This window comes from Anabrus simplex, chromosome 1 (assembly GCF_040414725.1).
Source record: "Anabrus simplex isolate iqAnaSimp1 chromosome 1, ASM4041472v1, whole genome shotgun sequence".
NCBI lineage: Eukaryota > Metazoa > Arthropoda > Insecta > Orthoptera > Tettigoniidae > Anabrus > Anabrus simplex.
In genome coordinates this window covers 275,116,889-275,138,014 of record NC_090265.1, presented here as the reverse complement: position 1 = coordinate 275,138,014, position 21,126 = coordinate 275,116,889, and the positions used below count along the sequence as shown (strand labels likewise).

The following is a 21,126-nucleotide window of genomic DNA, read 5'->3' as shown; positions in this document are numbered from 1 at the left end:
AAAGAATGGACGGAAGAAAGTTAACTAAAGAAATCTTTCACTTTTTTGATTCAAACCCCAAAACTACAATTCCCTGGTTTAGAAATACCAAAGAAGACTTGCAAATGCTACATATCTCAGCTGAAGACGCCCTTAACAGAGATCTCTTCCGCAAGAAAATATTGACGAACGGCCTAAACCGAGACGAGCAACCGAAGAGAAGACACGGTGCCCCTTGGACAGAGGAGCGTAAGCAGGCCCACTCACAAAGAATGAGGGAAATTCGGGCTCTAATGAAGGCCAAGTTCTGTGTCAAATGCAACAAGACTTAACGTGGTCCTTGATGGCCCCAGCGAATTATATATTATAATAATAATAATAATAATAATAATAATAATAATAATAATAATAATAATAATAATAATAATAATAATGATAATAATAATGATAATAATAATAATACATTTTTAAATGTTTTTTGCTTTACATCCCACTAACAGTATTATGAAAAATTACATAATGGGGAAAATTTAAACATCAAAGAACAGGAGACCACAGTGAAAGAAAATATTCAAAATGTGAAGCCTCCTATAACACAGATGGAAGAAGAAAATGCCCTAAAGAACATTAGGGAACATGCATAGCACTAATAAGATCAAGGCTGCTGCAGTGCAAGGATTGCAGTGATTGTTTAGAGTCTTAAACAGCATTTGGAAAGAAGAAAAACTACACAAATACTGGACTACAGGAACCATCTTCCCTCTATTTAAGAAAGGAGACAGATGGAAAGCCAGCAACCACAGGGGCATCACTCTTCTATCTCATGGACTCAAAATAATGGAACAAATCACAGAACAGGGATTAAGAATAATCAATGAACCACAGCTTAAGCAGTATGGTTTTAGAAGGGATAGGGCAATAACAGATCTGATATGTTCTGTAAGGATGATCATGGAGAAGCACTGGGAAAAAGGACAAAATATCATCTTCATTTTCCTAGACAATGAGAAGGCTTACAATAGTGTACAGAGATGAAAAATCTGGGAATAACTTGAGAAAAGATCTATACCATATGCTTTAATTAATAAAGTCAAAATGCTGTATGAACATTGCAAGAGTTGTGTCCAAATAAGGGATGGATATTCAGAGTGGTTTGAGACTAGGCAGGGCATACAACAAGGCAGCAGAGTATTTCCACTTTTACTAATCACTGTAATGGATGAAATAATGACAAGAGTTAAGAGACTCTACAATAGCTCTGAGTTTAAAGCTCTTTGGTTTTTCAGATGATGATGTGATATGGTGTGATAGTGAGGCTGAAGTACAACAGATGCTGAATGACTGGAATGCCATATTCAAGCAATTTGACCTCAGGATAAGCACATCCAAAACAGCAGTGTTGCCCGTTAGTTGACAGAGCATCTGTACTAACATCACTCTAGATAGATCAAAGTTGGAGCAAGTACATCAATTCCATTATCTTGGCATTAACAACAGATGACCGACCATCTGCAAAAATCACTGGTAGAGTACAGAAAAGAGCACAGTTTTATCATGCTCTGAGAAAATTTCTTTGGGATGAACAACTTCCACTAAGATCAAAAATTAATACTCTACAGAAGCTTCTTTGTACCAGTTACCACATACAGTCTATAATCCTGCATCCAAACCAACAGAAATATCAGCAAACTACAAGCGGTGAAAATGAAGTTCTTAAGAACTACGATTCAGAATACAAGGAGTGACAAAATAAGAAACGACAAGATACGCCATCTTTTCCAAGTGAAAAACACTTTAGTGAGATCTGTGTTGAAGTCAGGCTGAAATGGTTTGGTCACCTCATAAGAATGGAGCTACAAAGAACAGCTACAGAGTGATCTGAGAAAGAACTCAAAGGCAAAAGATGATTTTTTTTTTTTTTTTTTTTTTTTTTGCTAGGGGCTTTACGTCGCACCAACACAGACAGGTCTTATGGCGACGAAAAAGATGAATAAGCCAGCCAAGGAATCAATCAGATTAGAAATGATCTAGCTGGATAAGGTCTGGATTTGCAGAAGTAAATGGAGAGCGTTCATCACTGCACCCGGGAAACTGGAGCTGGTTCAAGATGATGATGATGATGATGATGAATTGTCTATTGTAAATAAAAATATTTAAAATTATATATAAAGATCTCTCCTTCGTAAAATATTCTGACTGGGTGAGTTGGCTGTGCAGTTAGGGGTGAGCACCTATGAGCTTGCATCCGGGAGATAGTGGGTTCGAACCCCACTGTCAGCAGCCCTGAAGATGGTTTTCCGTGGTTTCCCATTTTCACACCAGCCAAATGCTGGGGCTGTACCTTAATTAAGGCTACGGCCGCTTCCTGCCAACTCCTAGATCTTTCCTATCCCATCGCTATAAGACCTATCTGTGTCGGGGTGACTAAAGTAGCTATAAGAAATAAACTGACAAGGTGATGATAATGATAAATTGTCTATTGTAAATAAAAATCTTTAAAGTTATATAAAAAGATCTCTCCTTCCTAAAATATTCTGGCTGGGCGAGTTCACTACAAACAAAAGAACAAGTTTGGCAAATAGGAAGGACATGTGGTAGTTTGCGAACACAGCCTGCTTCACAGCACCAGCATGTTTTCAAATGTGCTATGAAATGTAGCAGTGCTCCCAATATAGCGGTTATGTCTCTAGATAAGACATCCTAAAAATATATTTCAGCCATAACTTTTATTATTTTGTTGAATAAATTGGTATTTAGCAGAGTTTTACAGTAAATCCCTGTAACAACAGAAATAAGTCTTTCTAAATGGATATTGCTGGAATTCTACAACACTTGTTCTGATGTGTTACGATGTTTGGTACACTTAAGTTGGTAATGTTATCCACACCAACTATGCAAGCCATGCTGGAACCAATGCCGTGCCATTCTCCAGCACTCACCAAGACCACACAGACCACGTTGTTCTTTTAGTTTAATAATTCTCTGGTTCAGTGATAGGCATGTTTAAATCGTAACTGATAAGAAAAAGAAACCTAACTAGGTGCAACACCTAAGACTGGTGTTATGGTATATTCACCGGCAAGTGAATTCAGCTAGGAGGGGTTTTACGTGATCAATGAAAAAACACTGATATGTAAATTTTGTGATAAAAGGCTAGAGTTTGAAAGACAATACATGGTTACTAAAAACATCGCTACTAATAACCACAACTTTTGCTTACAGACAAAACTTTAAAATAATAATCAAGTACCTGCAATACCCATTGGAAGTCAAATTTTGGATGCATCCAACCAATGATTTTGGTCAACAGAGTAATTGTTGAAATATCTCCAACAAATCGTTCTTGGAGATCAATATACTGAACTTTCACAGCAACTTCTTGTCCCTCCTGTGTTGTTGCACGAAACACCTGTAAACAAAAGTTTGAACACATTCAATGAATATCACATCCTAACAGGCAAACAAGGCAGAAAATTATATTCTCCATATTCATTCCATAACCAACCAGGTTACTCCAGCAGATTGAGGTATTTGCTTGTAAGAGCTCTATTCAGATGACCCCACTCTTGGTGATGTACATTGGTTTCCATTTCAATTTCAGACAAAACATGGTATCTTCCTTTCCAGTCTAAAATCTGAACTATTACAAATACAAGCACCACAGTAATAAAGGCATCACAAACAGATCTGACATATGTACGAAGATTGGAACTTTAATAGTGGCAACACTGCTGTAGAGAGACCATGCAATGGAACCTAATAATGTTGCTAATACCACACGTTAGTTAAATACCTACCTTACTTCAGAGCACATGGACTCTCCCTTCCCACATCATGCACATGCGAAATGGCAAGAGCCTTGTGTGAGCTGGCAATCTAAGATAGTGTTGTCATGATGTTTTCAAAATAGGAACAATGGATTTGGATAAAGATTTAATGTACCAGAGGTCGTACAGCCTTACAGTGTCATCAAGGTCTTCAAGAGGCTTGTGGAGAATCTGCATTGTCTTACACAACAGTGGCACGGTGGGTAAAAGCCTTCAATGAAGGACACCAAAATGTGGCAGACATGAGTCGGCCTGGTTGTCCAAGTGTCAGTGAAGAAGAGGTGCACGATCTTGTCACGTTACTATACACTGATCGATGCCATACGATTCGTGAGGTGGCCTGAGACACCGGATTAGCGCATTCGACTGTGCTTCATATTCTGAAGGAATGGCTGGGCATGAGAAAAATTGCATCACGATGGGTTCTGAGTGATCTGGTGGAAATGCAGAAATGATTACAACACAATGCTGCTAGTAACCACTTGGAGCGCTATGAGCACAAAGGAGAGCCTTTCTTATGTCATATAATTATGTTAGATGAGACATGGGCCAAATCATATGAACCACAACTGAAATGCCATCATTATGGGTCACCACGAAGATCGAAAGTTCATCAGAACCCCAGCAATGTGAAAGTTATGGTTATTCTCATGTACGACTGTGGTGTTATCCTAATGCATTATGTTCCTCCACAGCAGACCATCAATGTTTAGTATTACTGTTCATTTACAGAACACAACTTGCAACCAGCTTTGAGAAAGAAGCGGCAACATTTTGTGCAGACCATACCCATCATTTTGCATGGCAATATTCGGCCGCACTGTAACCGGCCCAGCTCACCGTGTTACAAATTACTTCAGATGTTCCTGAATATTCTTCATACAAGATATGAAATAGACACCTTCAATTTTTCTTAAATTCTCTATGGTAGTATTAAATCTTAATCTTCTTTTGAATCTTCAATCATTACACTTCAGAATACTTTCTTTTTATACATCAAACTTTAATCCTTTCTCTTTCTTTACAAAATATACATTTTCAAACCAATCTCTATCTCCTTTACTTCCTTCATAATCAGACATCAGACTCATATACAGTATTAACATATCATCATAAATCAAACCACAGCATATCCCTGCACTATTACAGCATACAGTGCAATGTGTAGCTGATTTGCTTGGAAATGCTGTACCATCCACAATACTCCCTGGACATATGCCCTCGTGACTTTGGCTTGATTACTAAGATGAAGGAACCGCTTTGTGACATTCGCTTCAGAACTGCTCTAGAGATTCATCAGGCAGTAGACCCCTCCATTCGAACTATCAACACAACAGACACTGGTAAAGGTATCGTACAACTGGCAAAAGGTTGTACATAAGGCTGGTGACTACTTTGAAGGACAGTAAAACTTGGTAACATGTATCTCTTTTGTATCAGTTGTAATTAAGTAGTTGCCACTATTAAAGTTCCAACCCTCATATGTAAGGTTGCTGAAAATGATGTTCCATTCCCCTAGATTGGTAACTCATTATTTGTATTAACTAATGAAAAAATATTTTCAGAAATATTCTCATGAAATCATTTAAAAAAATTGAAATGATGTCTGTCAGTCTGCTTTCCAAAATGACATCGCATCTAAACTTCAGAACAGAATTTTATGAAATTTTGCACAAACATTCTCAGAGGGATCTGTCACAAGATCAATTATGATTTATTTCAAAATACAGACCTGAAAATATATTATTTGCAAAACTGCTTGCGAAAAATCATGAAGTAGCTTACTCCCCAATGAGGTACAATAGCTACATGAGCATAGCAATGACATAAGTTTATTGATAACACAACGGCAGGAGGATACTCGGAATGATCTAAGTTAGGAATAGTTGACGGATGAAGCTGTACGTATCAACTGCCTTTGGCAGTGGGGACAGGTGAGGAGACGGAGGAGATTACCTAGAAAAATAATCAACTGGGGCTTGGACAATAAGAGAAGTAGAGCAAAACCAAGAAGACTATTGTTAGTCTCAGTTTTTAATGATTTAATTATAAGAGGTGTGGAACTACATGATGGGTGCATTCTAATATGTTTAACTTCAAGATATTGATCTGAATATCAGCATTTTTTTTTTTTTTAATTCATAATAGTTTAAAATGAGATGACCTCTCTTCCTTTATCACTCAATCACACTTTAACTACTCAACTGAGTTGAAATTTGGTATGGATATACCATAGATATTTAGTTCAGATACGAGTCTATTCTAATTTTTCAATAATTGACCATTCTATATGGTGGCTATTTATATTTAAGTATTTACTCAACTTGCAGATGCTTTCTTCTTTTTCTTTTTTCTACTGCTATTCCCAAACCTGTGGGGTCATGGGTGCAAACTGTGTTGCACATGTGGATTTGGCCCTGTTTTACGAACAGATGCACTTCCTGACGCCAACCCTATATGGAGGGATGTAATCACTATTGCGTGCTTCTGTGGTGGTTGGTAGTGTAGTGTTTTGTCTGAATATGAAGAGGAAAGTGTTGGAACAAACATAAATACCCAGTCCCTGGGCCAGAAGACTTAATCAGAGGCGATTAATATACCCGACCCAGCCGGGAATTGAACCCAGGACCTTCTGAACTGAAGGCCTCAATGCTCATCATTCAGCCAATGAGTCGGACAACTTGGAGATACTTCATCCATTAACCCCTTCGGTGGCACGCCCGAGAAATTCTCGGGTGGCGCACGCCTGCCCATAACGTCACCGCCCGAGAAATTCTCGTTTAGCTGCAGTGTTCATTTCGCGATCGCCCAATAATTTCTCGGGTACTCTAATCGTTTGGGAAAATGTTTTCAAGTATTCTCAACAGATGGCGGGAGGATTTCCAGCTGTATTCAAGTAGCGTCTGGCTTAAAATATGCCTTATCTTCTCTACTTTACATATACAACCTCTGGCCAGCTGACGAGGTAAACAGAAATGGCGAGTGCGAAACGGAAGAGAAGTTTGTCTGAAGACAAAATAAGGAACTACATCAAAGATGAATCACTAAGTGACATTAGTATTTCTGATAGTAGCTATAATGATTCTATTGATTCTTCAGATGATGACCTTAGTAATTCTAGTGAAAGTGAAGAAGATATTACCTCAGACGCTAAGGTGATGGTAGATGTTGAATATACATTCGTTTGGAAAAAGTGTAAGCCTGGGGATAGTGTGCGACCTAATATTATTCCATTTACAGGAAATCCTGGTGTGAGGCTTAGCTTATTACCAGAGGTGAGTGCGATTGACTGTTTTGAACTGATTCTAACAGATGAAGTTGTAAATTTGACAGTGACCGAAAAAACTTCGTTGGCCCTATGCTAAAAGTGCATTGAAAACCTTGTAAATAAATCTCCGCATGGAAGGGTACAGTTTTGGAAAAAGAAGCTCTTACAAAATTTGGCAATTTATTGCGTTAGTATTGCTGACAGGAATAATACAAAAGCCTGAAATAAAAATGCATTGCTCACAGGACAGTATAGGCCCTACTCAAAACACCAATATTTTATGAAACTATATCACAGGCCTACTCTAAAAAGTGTAAATAGAGTGTAAAGTAAGTTTTTATTAACTTTGAATAATATATGAATGTGTTCCCTTAATAATTGTTACTCATTCCTTGCTTCCTAAAAATAAATAAATTCCTCCGAAAAACCTCACTTTTCTGGCACAGGAGGTCTGCCAAAACCCGCCACCGAAGGGGTTAAAAACCAAACCAATGGGTGAATTATAGAAATATTCTTCTATCACTTTCATCCCTGATTCGTCTGACGTCCTCTCTGTTACTCCTCACACACACACAGTGTGATGAACAGCTTAATTAATTGGAGTTTAATGTTGTCGTCAGCTCCCGCATTTGGAAATATAGGGCATGTACTTATACATAGTGCCTGAAGACAAATTCTGACTTCAGGAGATTATCGTAGGAAAGTGACAGAACACAGGCCACTGGTAAACGTTGTTTTATTATGGTATAGACAGCAAATACACAAGACTGCAAACAAAGGACAGGTCTCCACTGGTTACAGACCTTTGAAATAATCACCCAAGGTTTCCACTGTGCGTTGCCAGCGGTGGGGCAGGCGCTGAATACCATTCGCTGCATGTGTATCACTAACGTGTGACGCCTCTCTCCGAAATGCCGTTACGATGTCCTCTTTGGTAGCAAACCGTTGTCCACGTAATGGCTTCTTGACTTTGGGGATTAGATCATAGTCACATGGGCTCAGATCAGGCGAATAAGGTAAGTGTGGAAGAACCTCCCATCCCCACCATTGTAAGCGATGCTGACGATGGCTGCTATGAGAGCTGTTGCATTATTGTGTAGGATTATGGCATTGTCCAAAAGATCTGGATGTTTGGTTCGCAGTGCATGGCAAAATTGGTACAACAAAAAGGAATTGTAATAAACTGCATTGACAGTGTGCCCCTCACGCATTGGATGACACACAAGAACAGTTGATGCTCTACCCTGTTTGAGCGTCTCCACCCACATCGCCACTTTTCTATAGGGCATTGCATGCACACCTAATGCTTCCCGCAGATCTACAATGCATTGGCGTGCATTTCTGCCATGAAGAACTGCTATTTTAATATACGATCATTGCTCCTGATTGTTGACTTCCATTTTGTGATGCTCTCACTCACACACTGAACTCGGGGGCATGCTTAGACCCACACTGTTGTTTACATACACTATCTAGTGGCATCATATGCAAGTAAATACCGTACGTTGTTTATTCCCTTGAGTACAAGCCATCAATTATTACAGCACACTGTCTTTCAATAATAACAGTATCTTGATATGCAACTACTAGGTGTTACTTGTGCGTGTACTTCACAAAAGTAAACAGACTGGCTACCACCACAGAACCCACAAAAAAGATTAAACATACAAGAATAACAAAACTTATAGTTGTCAGCACTATTGTAGTACCTTCAAGAATACCAATACAAACATAAAATGTTGCTCAATGACAGTTGAGAACTGAAATATTAGTCTGTAACAGACTTTATTAAATTCATTCAGAAATATGGTAGATCTTACAGCTTAAGTCTGTATAAATATATCGGGAGAAGGGGGGGAGGGGGGCTTTTGGTCCATCCCATGGATGCGTAATTGCAAAGAACAGGCATATTTGATTGAATGGAAACATGACAATGACATTATTACCTAACAAAGCAGTTCAGCAGATGCCACACCCATCTCTGCTGTGTGCAGACTGACAAACAAAGCATTATTAAAGTGATAAATTGTTTGAATTCAACTAAATAACTTTGTGACAAGAAAGAAGAAACTCAATCATTTCAATTACAGTCATTAAAAAATTTGCCAAAATGACCGAAATATTGATTTTTATCTCCAGAGTTTCACCTTAAAAGATTGGGGTATAGAAAAGAAGTTGATATGTCAAACTTATGACGGAGCTTCTGTAACGGCAAGTTTTTCAGAGGGCATGCAAAATAAAACAAGAATGTCTGCCTGTAAAATTCATTTGTTATTGTGCACACAAGCTAAATTTGGTGCTCTTACATGGGACAAAAACAATAAAGAGGGTTTGTCTCTTTGTTTATGATTTAGCTGCCTTCCATAAATATTTCAGCAAGTTGTCAATGAGAACACAATTCCTGAGAGATACAGGTTTTAAACTACCTCAAACTTCCACTCCAAGGCACAGCAAGAAGAGTGTGCCATTTCAAAGATTTGAAAGAAGCTCTTATGTACTGTCTCTGTACATGAATCAAATTGGTAATGCCCTGTGCTAACCAATGAATCCCACGCGTGTCCGGTCCATGGCGTAAAAATATTACCTAAATAAATGATTTCTTGGCTCTAAGTGATGGGGAACATATAATATAAGTTAACGGATGAGGTAAGGACATCTTATACTATAAATGATGGGCAGACTACAAGTAAGATTGATAAAAATTTACTAAAAACATGAACCAAATTTATTACAGTAGATCAGATCATGAAAACAAATATATTACTTTGAATTTTAATTCTGGATGGAGTTCATCTTGAGGAAAGATATTATGATCTGACACATGCAGTTAATAATTGGGCTTGAATTTAATTACATTGAGACAGGTTTCATAGGGAAAGAAAAGAGAAGAATGTGTTGTATTTGCACCATTTGGTAGAGAAAAATAAACAAACAAAAAAAATACGTGGACTTACAGAAGACAGTCATTTGGAAATGTAACTATTATTGGAAATTGTAAAGGGTTGTTTTCATTATTGTTAGGTGATATTTTGTAATATTGTGAAACCTTTGCAACGTAGACTTTCGCAACAGGGGGTGTCTGCCCCTGTCGATTCTAGAAAGACGTTCTACATCTTTACAAGGGTTTCATAAGAAGGTTCTTGATAGTCATTTACGTTGGAGAATATAACAGAGGTTTCGATTGGTGAATCTGGGTGGCGAGAGGTAAGCTTCTGTGGTCTGATTGGTTACCTGGTGATCGGACCGTGGCCAGCTTCACCCTCCTCGAGGGAGTGAGGAAAACTTTTGACGTCTTTCGCTTTTGAGCAGCTTAGTAAGCGGACGCGCCTTGGGTCTGTTCCGCCGATGTGAACACCGACCTCACGGTAAGCACTGTTGGTTTCATTTCCACCTTAATTTAAATTCATGTTTGTTTTTCTTTTCACATAGGAGTTTGCCCCTACTCGCCCGGACTCGCCACTCAATTATTAAGATGCCTCAGCTTTTCAGCTGGGCCTCACTGTTTGATTCTGGAGGCAATTCTCCTTTCCTTTTGGTTTTGTGAACAGTGTAATTATTGAGTAGATTAATTTTATTTCCCTCGGGGTTTGCCTCCAGTCACTATGTATAACTTGGTGTATGCTAGTTTTCCCTCTACCCCACACCAGAAGTGTTTTTGGTGTGAGAGTAAGTTGAACTGGCCTCTGCGTCAAGTTTAAGTATTTGTGATTTCCATCTTGTTTCCATTATCAGGTAGAAGAAGCCTTAAGACACAAAGGAGAGAAATATCACGCAGTATTTGTTGATTTCAAGAAGGCATTCGACTCAATCGACAGGCGAAAGCTAATCGAGAAAATGAAATTGACAATCGGCGAGAGAGACCCACTAGTGAGAATAGTTGAAGCATGTCTACAGAGGAACATAATCCAAATAAACAACAACGTAGAAATTTCTGAAGACATAATACAGACGAACGGAGTTATGCAAGGGGATCCCATGAGTCCCACACTTTTCAACATTTATACAGCAGATGTGAACTGCATAGTAGAGGAAGGATCAAAAGCAGAGCTGATCCTATACGCAGATGACATGCTGATCGGAGCAAAAGAAAAGGAGGAGGTGCAAAGAGTAGTCCACGGACTAGAGACCTGGGCGGAGGAAAACAGCCTACAGATAAATGAAGAAAAGACAATACAAATGATCTTCAGAAAAGGTGGGAAATCAACGCCCAAAGACAACATAACATTACACCAAAAGCCACTACAAAAGGTACGAAATTACAAATATTTGGGAATAACACTACAGACAACGGTGGCGTCCTTTGGTATACGTATTCAACAAAGAATGGCAGCAGCAATCAGAGCCTCATACAGCATCCAAAACATTTCAAACCTATCAATCAGCACGGCGATGAGACATTTCAAGACGACAGTAGCGCCAGTGATAACATATGGAATTGAGATCGTGTGGGAAAAGCTGAAGATCGGAGACCTGATGAGAATAGAAAGAATAAAAGCAATGTTCATGAAGAGGATTACCCGAGTTGGAAAGACAGCGCCATCCCGGATGGTATACGAAATGATGCGGGAGACGTATTTCATAGAAGACATAGATCACAATTCAACCTACAATCAACGGAAGCAAGCAGGGCACTAGTAAACATCAGGGAAAGGAAGAAAAGTGAAATTGACCAAGACTTCTACACCTCACCAGCAATGACGGACGATAGATGGACTAGAGAGTCCAACACACAGCGCCACGTGATAACACGACTCTCTATACATGGGTTTCACCACAAGATATGCGTAAACCAGAAGTTCCATGAGCCAGACGAAGATTGTAAGTGCACTATGTGTGGGCAGAAGTGTAGTAGATACCACATCATAACTTGCACGAAAAGAACCAGGACAATTACAGACTATAGCAAAGACTGAAATGTGAAAATTATTTAATGCTCAAACTTGAGTGTAAATTTCTCTATTAAATTTAATTATGTAATGCAATTATTTGAAAGCGCTGTTAATTTTCACTTAATGTTGTATTTTTAATATAATGTGGTACTTATTACCTTTAAACATTGTATTCTGGAAGTTGCATTATGTTAAAGTATCTTTCCCTTACCCTCTTTGACTTAAGGGTAAATTACGTCTAACCTTGTTGGTTTTGAGATATGCTAACCTGATTTTTGAATTGATGAATTTTATTTTGTATTGTTTGTTTTGGGAAAAATATCAACAGATCAAAGGATTGCTGTTGGTTTTTTAAAAGTCCACAACCCACATCTCCCCATGGCCCTGGTAGGGTTCCCATGCCTGTTCCATATCCTTCCTTATAGTTGTCAAGTTGAACAACCTGATTTTCATTTGTTTATTTCTCGATGAAGTTTCAGCTGGTGTTTTGGTTTGTCTTACAGCTGTCCAAAATCCATGTAATTTAAGTTTTATTATTATTACTATTAATATTATTTCTTTAACATGTGTCGTGTAACTTGAAGCCCGGTTACAAACATAAACATTATTATGGCTGTGAACTATTTAAAATATTTTCAGCTTTGGAATGAATACTCGTTATTTCATATCCATGTATGACACGATGGTGGAATCCTAGCCTTGCCTAAACTAGGGCACTCACGCATTGCCCATGGTTCAAAAACTAGGATGTGACTACAATAACCCACACCACTAACAAGTGACTTAGAAAATAAGGCTAAAATACAGGAAAACCCAGGAAAAACAGGTGACCTGGCAACCCTAATCCTATCCCACTGAATGAACTACTGGTATCCTGCAAGGGGACCTCATAAATGCGTCGTCTCGTATACTCTTGGGATAGCTCATTGCAAATATGCAGTTTGGGTCCTATATTGGACCTAGTCCAACCTAACTTTAAGGTTAGATTTCATGTAAATTTGGAGGAAAATGGCAGGCATGATTTACCTTGTATAGTAGCACAACTATTTCTCAGTACAGTGCTGTCATCTGCAATTCATTTGTTTTGTTTTAGAAGTGTTATCTCTGGAAATACATCATGTATGGAATAATGTCTACGTTCTCCAGGAACATGGCATCTAGAAGCCACAGTATTCATACTGACAATATTTACGAATATTTATGAAATAGTAGTGATTATGCTGTTGATGTTTTGTCTCAACAGGAAGCAACACATTACTGATACCGTACAGGACAAGAAAACAAGGGATTGTGCTGTGCGTTCAGACAAGAAAATGAAGGGAGGTAGAATGGAGACATCATTTTACTGTGGAACCTATCCAAGGAAACCAGGATACCATTCCAACAAGGACTTCTGGAAATACCACAAGGTGAATGCTGTAGACTGACTGACACATAAAATGTTGTACATATTTATTTTCAAAGTGTTAATCGTATAAAACAATTATCAGTGTGTATTTTTTATGATATTCACTTGAATTTAAATTGTATCTGCATTGATATGAGTGGAAATATAATTGGGCTCCAAAAGGTTTATTTGACCAGTAGAAATGCCATTCTAATTGCAGAAAAGGGGAACTTGAAGATATATCTTACATACATGCAAATGACATGGTGGTTCTCCCTGAATCTCATAACCTGCAATAACTTTTCAATGACCCCTCACAATGGACAATTGGAAATAGACTCAAAATGAATAAAGAGAAACCTGTGAAATAGGTTAGAATGGTCTTCAAGAGAAACCAAAAGACTGTATTCTCTGTAATGACAACTGCTTGAAAACTGTTAACTGTTTGTGCTGCTTAGGCCTCAAACTGCACCCCTGGGAACAACCTTCACCCATGAATGAAATGGCAAATATAAACAGTATTTTTCTGATGGCATCACTAAATCAAATTAAAGTGTATAACACTTCCAATATTAAGTTACAGAACTGAAAATATCTGAGAACATTTTGGAATCAAATTTAGCACAGCTGGAAAGCGTAAAAGAACATTCCTGAAGTGAGAGTACTGAAATCTGCCACAGAGAACTCCACTGAGGTTGGTATAGATTCTTCCCAGGCCCTTTTGGAAGACCTACACATCAAATATTTGCTAGCAAGCCATAAATTTGTATGAAAATGCAAGGAAGAAAAGACAACATATCATATTTATTTGGTACCGAGGCAATTCCTACATACTTGGCAACTACTGGTACAACATAAGATGCGCAGTACCAGTAACAAACAGATACCATAGCTTACAGTGAACCAATAAAACAAAATTATCAATAGAATACAGTAAATAACTTTTCGATACTGGAGCTAGTTTCTTCCATGATTAAGAGCATGTCAACAAAGAAGAAAATGTCCTCTAGAACCTATATTAACATACCTGAGCCAAACTTGCAGCAGCTATTGGTTTCTCATCAAATGACTCAAACATTTCAGAATGTGACTTTCCAAAATCTCTCTGAAAGACCTCAGTCACTTCACCACTCTCACGTTCCAAACATTTATCTTGAAGTACCTGTGAAATCAAAATTAATTTAATCTCTGCAACTTAATATAATTTTATATTTTGTAACTAAGAAAGGGTTTCAAACCATTTACCTATCATATTCATTAGTTTTCAATGGAGAATAAACTAAGAGTTGAAGTAGTCTATGAATACATTTTCATAAAAAGAAGATACGGCAGTATTATTGAAACTTTATGTTTTCATATGTATACAAATGATATGAGCAACAAAACCTTTGCATGTGATGTTATTCTGTACAGAGTAGTAAATAAGTTACAGGACTGTGGGTGAGTGCAAACAGACTTCGACAATGCTGTGAGATAGCCAATGGCAAACAGAAGAGGAAAAGTCAGTTCAGTTTTACTAATTACAGTGTTGATGGGATGAAAGTACCTCAAGGAGATCACTGTAAGTACCTCAGTATTATTATAAGGAAAGATCTCCATTGGAGTAATCACACTAACAAAGTTGTAAATAAAGGTTACAGATCTATAGTTGTGAGAGTATTTAAGAGGCGACCAGAGCTGGAAAGACCGGCCACCAGCTCAGTAGTTGTTGTAAGATGTGTGAAAAGTTTGTAAGAGTTTTTATAAGGAAATGAAACAAGGTAAAATTACTTTGTTTTTATAGCTCACGGTAGTCTGTGATACACTTTTCATTAGTGTAAAAGCATTTCAAAAAGAAATTCAAATATAGTTATAAAATGGTAGTTAAAATAACGAATCTCCATACGAAATTGAGCTCTGAACCGCAGGTTTCCTAAACTTGTTTTAAGTCAAGATGGTGTTCAAATTAGAAGCAAACTATACCATAGGGAAGTTAATTTTTTCTCTAAGGGGCTACTTTAAGTTACTTCAAAATTAGGGATTCTTTATATATTTAATCATGATTTTAATAAAGCTCTGCTTATTGACTTACGAGTGTCGGCTGAATTCTAGTGCTGGTAGTTCAGCCAGTTTCCGTCAGATGCCGCAGCGTCACAAAGCCTTGTCCTTGAAGAGGGATGATGACAGATTAGCTCTTACCCATGCAGGGATGTGGTGAGCGAGATCTTCAGGTGCTATCAGTCGCTTCCTTATCCTTGTTTCATAACAAGCGCAGTAGACACGCTGACAATACTTTGTTACTCGCTAGTTGTGGCATGACCTTTCAATAGCAAGTTATATTTTGTCACAATACTTTGTTACTCGCTAGTTGTGGCATGACCTTTCAATAGCAAGTTATATTTTGTCATGTTTTATTATGCCGTATCTTTTTACAGAGTGCAATGGAATGGCAAAATGCTTGATTTGTAATAAGACATTAAACTTTATTAAAAATGTTAACACTGGGCAAGTTGGCCATGCGGTTAGAGGCGCGTGGCTGTGAGCTTGCATCCGGGAGATAGGGGGTTCGAATCCCACTGTCGGCAGCCCTGAAGATGGTTTTATGTGGTTTCCCGTTTTCACACCAGGCAAATGCTGGGGCTGTACCTTAATTAAGGCCGCGGCCGCTTCCTTCCATCTCCTAGGCCTTTCCTATCCCATCGCCACCATAAGACCTATCTGTGTTGGTGCGACGTAAAACCACTAGCAAAAAACATTAACATTCATCGACATTATTCTTTAAAACACGCCGAAGAATATGACAAATATGTTGGTGAAGAACACCATGAAATTGCGAATGAACTTAAGATAGCTGCCTTATCTGAGGTAGGTGTTATCCAAGTTATTGAATTGTCTTTGTTACATTAGTGATGCAATGATGCTTACTATTCAAACTAAGACTATTTATTAACTTATTTTTATTGGTAATTGTAGTCGGAGGTGAATCGTCAGTTCGAATAAGCTACAACATATCTCACTAAAAGGAGCTAAATGGCGTTACAGAAAGAGATGCAGTAATGGTTGAGAATCCGCATACTGAGTAGTAATTGCTACTAATGTTTCTGTATTATCTCTGTGTGTATACATTTATAAAACTATTTTAATGTTTAGTAGAATAAGCATAAATTGCTATAAATATATGTTGTTCCTCTTTCAGTTATAGCCTATTACAATATGGGCAGTGGCGGTTCTAGATACTTAAAAAACAAGCTCGATAGCTGCAGTCGCTTAAGTGCGTCCAGTATCCAGTATTCGGGAGATAGTAGGTTCGAACCCCACTGTCGGCAGCCCTGAAGATGGTTTTCCGTGTTTTCCCATTTTCACACCAGGCCACGGCCGCTTCCTTCCCACTCCTAGCCCCTTCCTATCCCACCGTTGCCATAAGACCTATCTGTGTCGGTGCGACGTAAAGGTAAAGCAACTAGCAAAAAAAAAAAGGGGGGGGGGGGCTGTTTGGAATTGAAAGTCTTGGTAACGGAATTCAAAAGAAAAGTAACCATGTTTATGAAAATACAATGGGCAACATTAGCACAACCATTAACATGTTTATTTCAAATGCGTTATATCTGTAAATTATCAATTTCTTTATTAATCAAGGAATTTTAAAATAATTATTTCACTAAAACTGAGGCCCCCACCCCCTCTCCAGGGCTAGAATTGCCTCTGGATACGGGTTTAAATCTACGTTTGTTACTAGTGTACATGGAAACTCACCGCTGCACTGCTTCCCTTGCTCTCGATACGAGGCTGGCAGGCGGACCTCCCCTGTTTCTGCATTACAACCCTCCTTGAGGCTCCGTGCATGTGTCACTGTTTGTAATACCCATTACAGCTGGGACAGATAGAACGCAACAGTTTTGGAAACACAACCGTTGTTGAATGAAACAATTACAAGAATATAACCGTTTTTCAGTTGCAGTGCGGTGGTGGTGGTGATAGTGGTGATGGTGGTGGTGGTGATTATTGTTTGGTTTTTTTGCTAGGGGCTTTACGTTGCGATTATTGTTTAAGAGGAAGTACAACTAGGCAACTCTAATCAGAGAGAAAAAATGGAAGGGATCCGACAATTCAAAAAATGAAGGTATCGGCCAAGGAAAGACAAGGGCCACGAAGGGCGTGAAAATGAAAGACTCCATAGGCCCCCATTACATAACACCATTGGGGTCGGAAAAGAACAAGAGTAGATCAAATGTGGTCGGATAGGATAGATGAGAGAAGAGAATATCGTCTACTGCAGCTGGTTATTCAAGGGAAGATACAAGGCAAAAGAAGACCAGGAAGAAGGCGCATTCCTTGGATTGATAATTTGAAAACTTGGTTCAACTGTTCCACTACTGAGCAATATCCAAAGCAAGAATCTCTATGATGGTAGCCGATCTTCTGAAAGGAGATGAACCAAGCTCGATAGCTGCAGTCGCTTAAGTGCGGCCAGTATCCAGTATTCGGGAGATAGTAGGTTCGAACCCCACTGTCGCCCCCCTGTGGGTGGGGGTGGTAGAATAGCACCCACGGTATCCCCTGCCTGTTGTAAGAGGCGACTAATAGGGGGCCCAGGGTTTCTGAACTTTGGAGCATGGGCTGGCGACCACGGGGCCCTTAGCTGAGTCCTGGCATTTTTTCCACTTGTGCCAGGCTCCTCACGTTCATCTGTCCTATCGGACCCCCTTGGTCTACTCTTGTTCTCTTCCGACCCCGATACTATTAGGTTTGCGAGGGCTAGGGAGTCTTTCATTTTCACGCCCTTCGTGGCCCTTGTCTTCCTTTGACCGATATCTTCATTTTTCGAAGTGTCGGATCCTTCAATTTTTTTTCTCTGATTAGTGTTAATAGAGGATGGTTGCCTAGTTGTACTTCCTCTTAAAACAATAATCACCACCACCCAACTGTCGGCAGCCCTGAAAATGGTTTTCCATGGTTTCCCATTTTCACACCAGGCAAATGCTGGGGCTGTAGCCTACCTTAATTGAATCGATTATTTCAGAAACCAGTCAAGCGCCAAGTCTGTCATTTTTGGGAAAATGAATAAAACTGTCTAGCATCAGACAAAATGTTATGGTAGGGGTTTTAATATTTTAGCTTGAAAGTATTATATCTCTTAACAATTTCTATCTAAGGAAAAACATTTTGTGTTCATTAACTTTGTTGTAAAAAAAAAAACAGAAAAAATTTCCACTTAACTGGTTTCTGAAATAAACGAGTGTTGCAAACATATTTTTATGGGATCATTCATGAATTTTGAAGGGATTTTGTCATATTTTTATGGGATCATTCATGAATTTTGAAGGGATTTTGTCATAAACCCCATATTTGTTAAAAAAAAACATATTTTAATAGGTTTAGACTGTATTGCTGATACAAAAGGATGAAATCAGCAATGCCTGCTCATCATGACAGGAGGTAATCAATCCTCATAAACAAACTCAACAGCACATTCTGTCTCTGTAGTAGGCCATTGTAAAATGCTGTCATAAAAGTGTTCTATTCCATCAGGTAAGGTTTTAAGGCATTTAGTTCACGTACCTTCTTGATATTGATGGGCACCTAAAACAAACAATAACAAAGAATAATGTAGGGCTCAGACCAGGTACTTCCTTGTCTGAGTAAGAAATATAACCTTCTCCTTTTACCCTTGCATTCCAAATAATATTACGCGTTCGAGTTTGTTTGTCTACTAACCCTCATTTCCTTTTTAGATACAGGTTCTTCTACTGATTTTTTTTCTAGTGGCTTTACGTCGCATCGACACAGATAGGTCTTATGGCGATAACGGGATAGGAAAGGCCTAGGAGTTGGAAGGAAGTGTCCGTGGCCTTAATTAAGTTACAGCACCAGCATTTGCCTGGTGTGAAAATGGGAAAACACGGAAAACCATCTTCAGGGCTGCCGACGGTGGGATTCGAACCCGCTTCTGAATTTTCAGACATATCACTAAGAATATAAAAAACACTGCACTAAACAAAAGAAACACTTTTTGAATCAGTTGTTCATAAAACTAGGAACATGCAATTTCAGAAACACAACAATGACACAAAAACAGATGAACAGCTGGTTATTCTGGATTCAGAACAGCAGCGCCAACCGGAAAGGTACCAGCAGTTTACCGCAGAAACCAACCAAGCGGTGTCACTTAACTGATTTCTAAACTAAATACGAAATTCAACGTAATGCTTGACCATTATAGGACGAAGTTTCTTGACTGGTTTCAACACCAAAATGTGCGTCTACCCTCTTAGTAACATATTCTGCCATTAACTCATTTTTCCATTGTTTTTGGCACTTGACTGCTTTCTGAAATAATCGATTCAATTAAGGCCACGGCTGCTTCCTTCTCAATCCTAGCCCTTTCCTGTCCCATCGTCGCCATAAGACCTATCTGTGTCGGTGCGACGTAAAGCAACTAGCAAAAAAAAAGAGATGACACTTGAAGAAGAATATGAAAGTGAGGAGCCCGGCACAAGTAGGTGGAAATAAAGCTAGGACTCAGCTAAGGGCTCCGTGGTCGCCAACCCAGACTCCGAAGTTTAGAGCCCATGGGACCCGCTTTAGTCACCTCTATAATAATATAAGAGAATTTATTGGACTCCAACCTATTCAATACATTACAGGATGTTAACATTTTTAGTTAAACATCGTTAAAATGGAGACATGTTTCGCCCTCATGTGGGGCATCATCAGTCATATCAAAGCACCTCAAAATTAAACCAGACGTCTGGTTGGAAATTATGAACATAATATGTAAGAAAGAATACATTAAAAAACACGTACAAAGTCCTATCCAAAACGAAATAACAATAGACTAGTTACACATAGTAAAATTTGTCATGTTTTACCTCATCAATTTTAACAATTATAAATAAGTGTACAGTAATTATAAATTGTATTTTATTTTGCCAACATTTGTATATACGACGTAAAACTACCATCGAACTCAATATCATATGGACTTTGATTACTTCCATTTTTATACTGTGCATATGATGGCCTCATTTTAATATTAAGAAACCACTAACGTATTTTACTATGTGTAACTAGTCTATTGTTATTTCGTTTTGGATAGGACTTTGTACGTGTTTTTTAATGTATTCTTTCTTACATATTATGTTCATAATTTCCAACCAGATGTCTGGTTTAATTTTGAGGTGCTTTGATATGACTGATGATGCCCCACATGAGGGCGAAACATGTCTCCATTTTAACGATGTTTAACTAAAAATGTTAACATCCTGTAATGTATTGAATAGGTTGGAGTCCAATAAATTCTCTTATATTATTATTGAGATTCTTTCAATACGGAAAATAAAATGATTTTCATTACTTGTAATTAGTCACCTCTTACGACAGGCAGGGGATACTGTGGGTGTTATTCTACTACCCCCACCTACAGAGGAAAGTTGCAGTGCCCCTCAGCTGTTGCATTCTTTACCAGCACTGTTTCAGTGTTTCGTAACGGGTAGGTATACAAAACCGTCATTTACAATCCTTGTATTTCTTGGAAATGGGGTTTTCCAATGTAACTAGAATAACTCACAGGTCAGATAGGTCATTCCGGAGAACAGCATTGCTAATGGCTAAAGCGCCTGACGTCACAGAGAGCGCGAGAATGAAGTGGCACCTCTGCGTCTCCGAAAACAAGTTATTTGATCGAATTCAAATTTTAACACAATATGCAATGGAATGTTTTATACATTGTTTATATATTTCAGAACTGTTTGTTTCCAAGGGGAAAAAACTGTTATAAATTTGTAAGGCTTTTTTTTT

At 38.4% G+C, this 21,126-nt stretch overlaps 1 protein-coding gene across 2 annotated transcripts in view; it reads right to left on the bottom strand.

The window, feature by feature from the left end:
* Positions 1–21,126, bottom strand: part of Adck5 (aarF domain containing kinase 5) — a 458,263-nt gene that overhangs the window by 145,375 nt on the left and 291,762 nt on the right. For both annotated transcript variants that reach the window (XM_067159689.2, XM_067159697.2), the window contains exons 4-5: positions 14,378–14,512; positions 3,230–3,388 (exon numbers count right to left, since the gene is read on the bottom strand). In XM_067159689.2, coding sequence (XP_067015790.2) covers positions 3,230–3,388; positions 14,378–14,512 — 294 coding nt within the window. The remainder of the gene's footprint in view (positions 1–3,229; positions 3,389–14,377; positions 14,513–21,126) is intronic.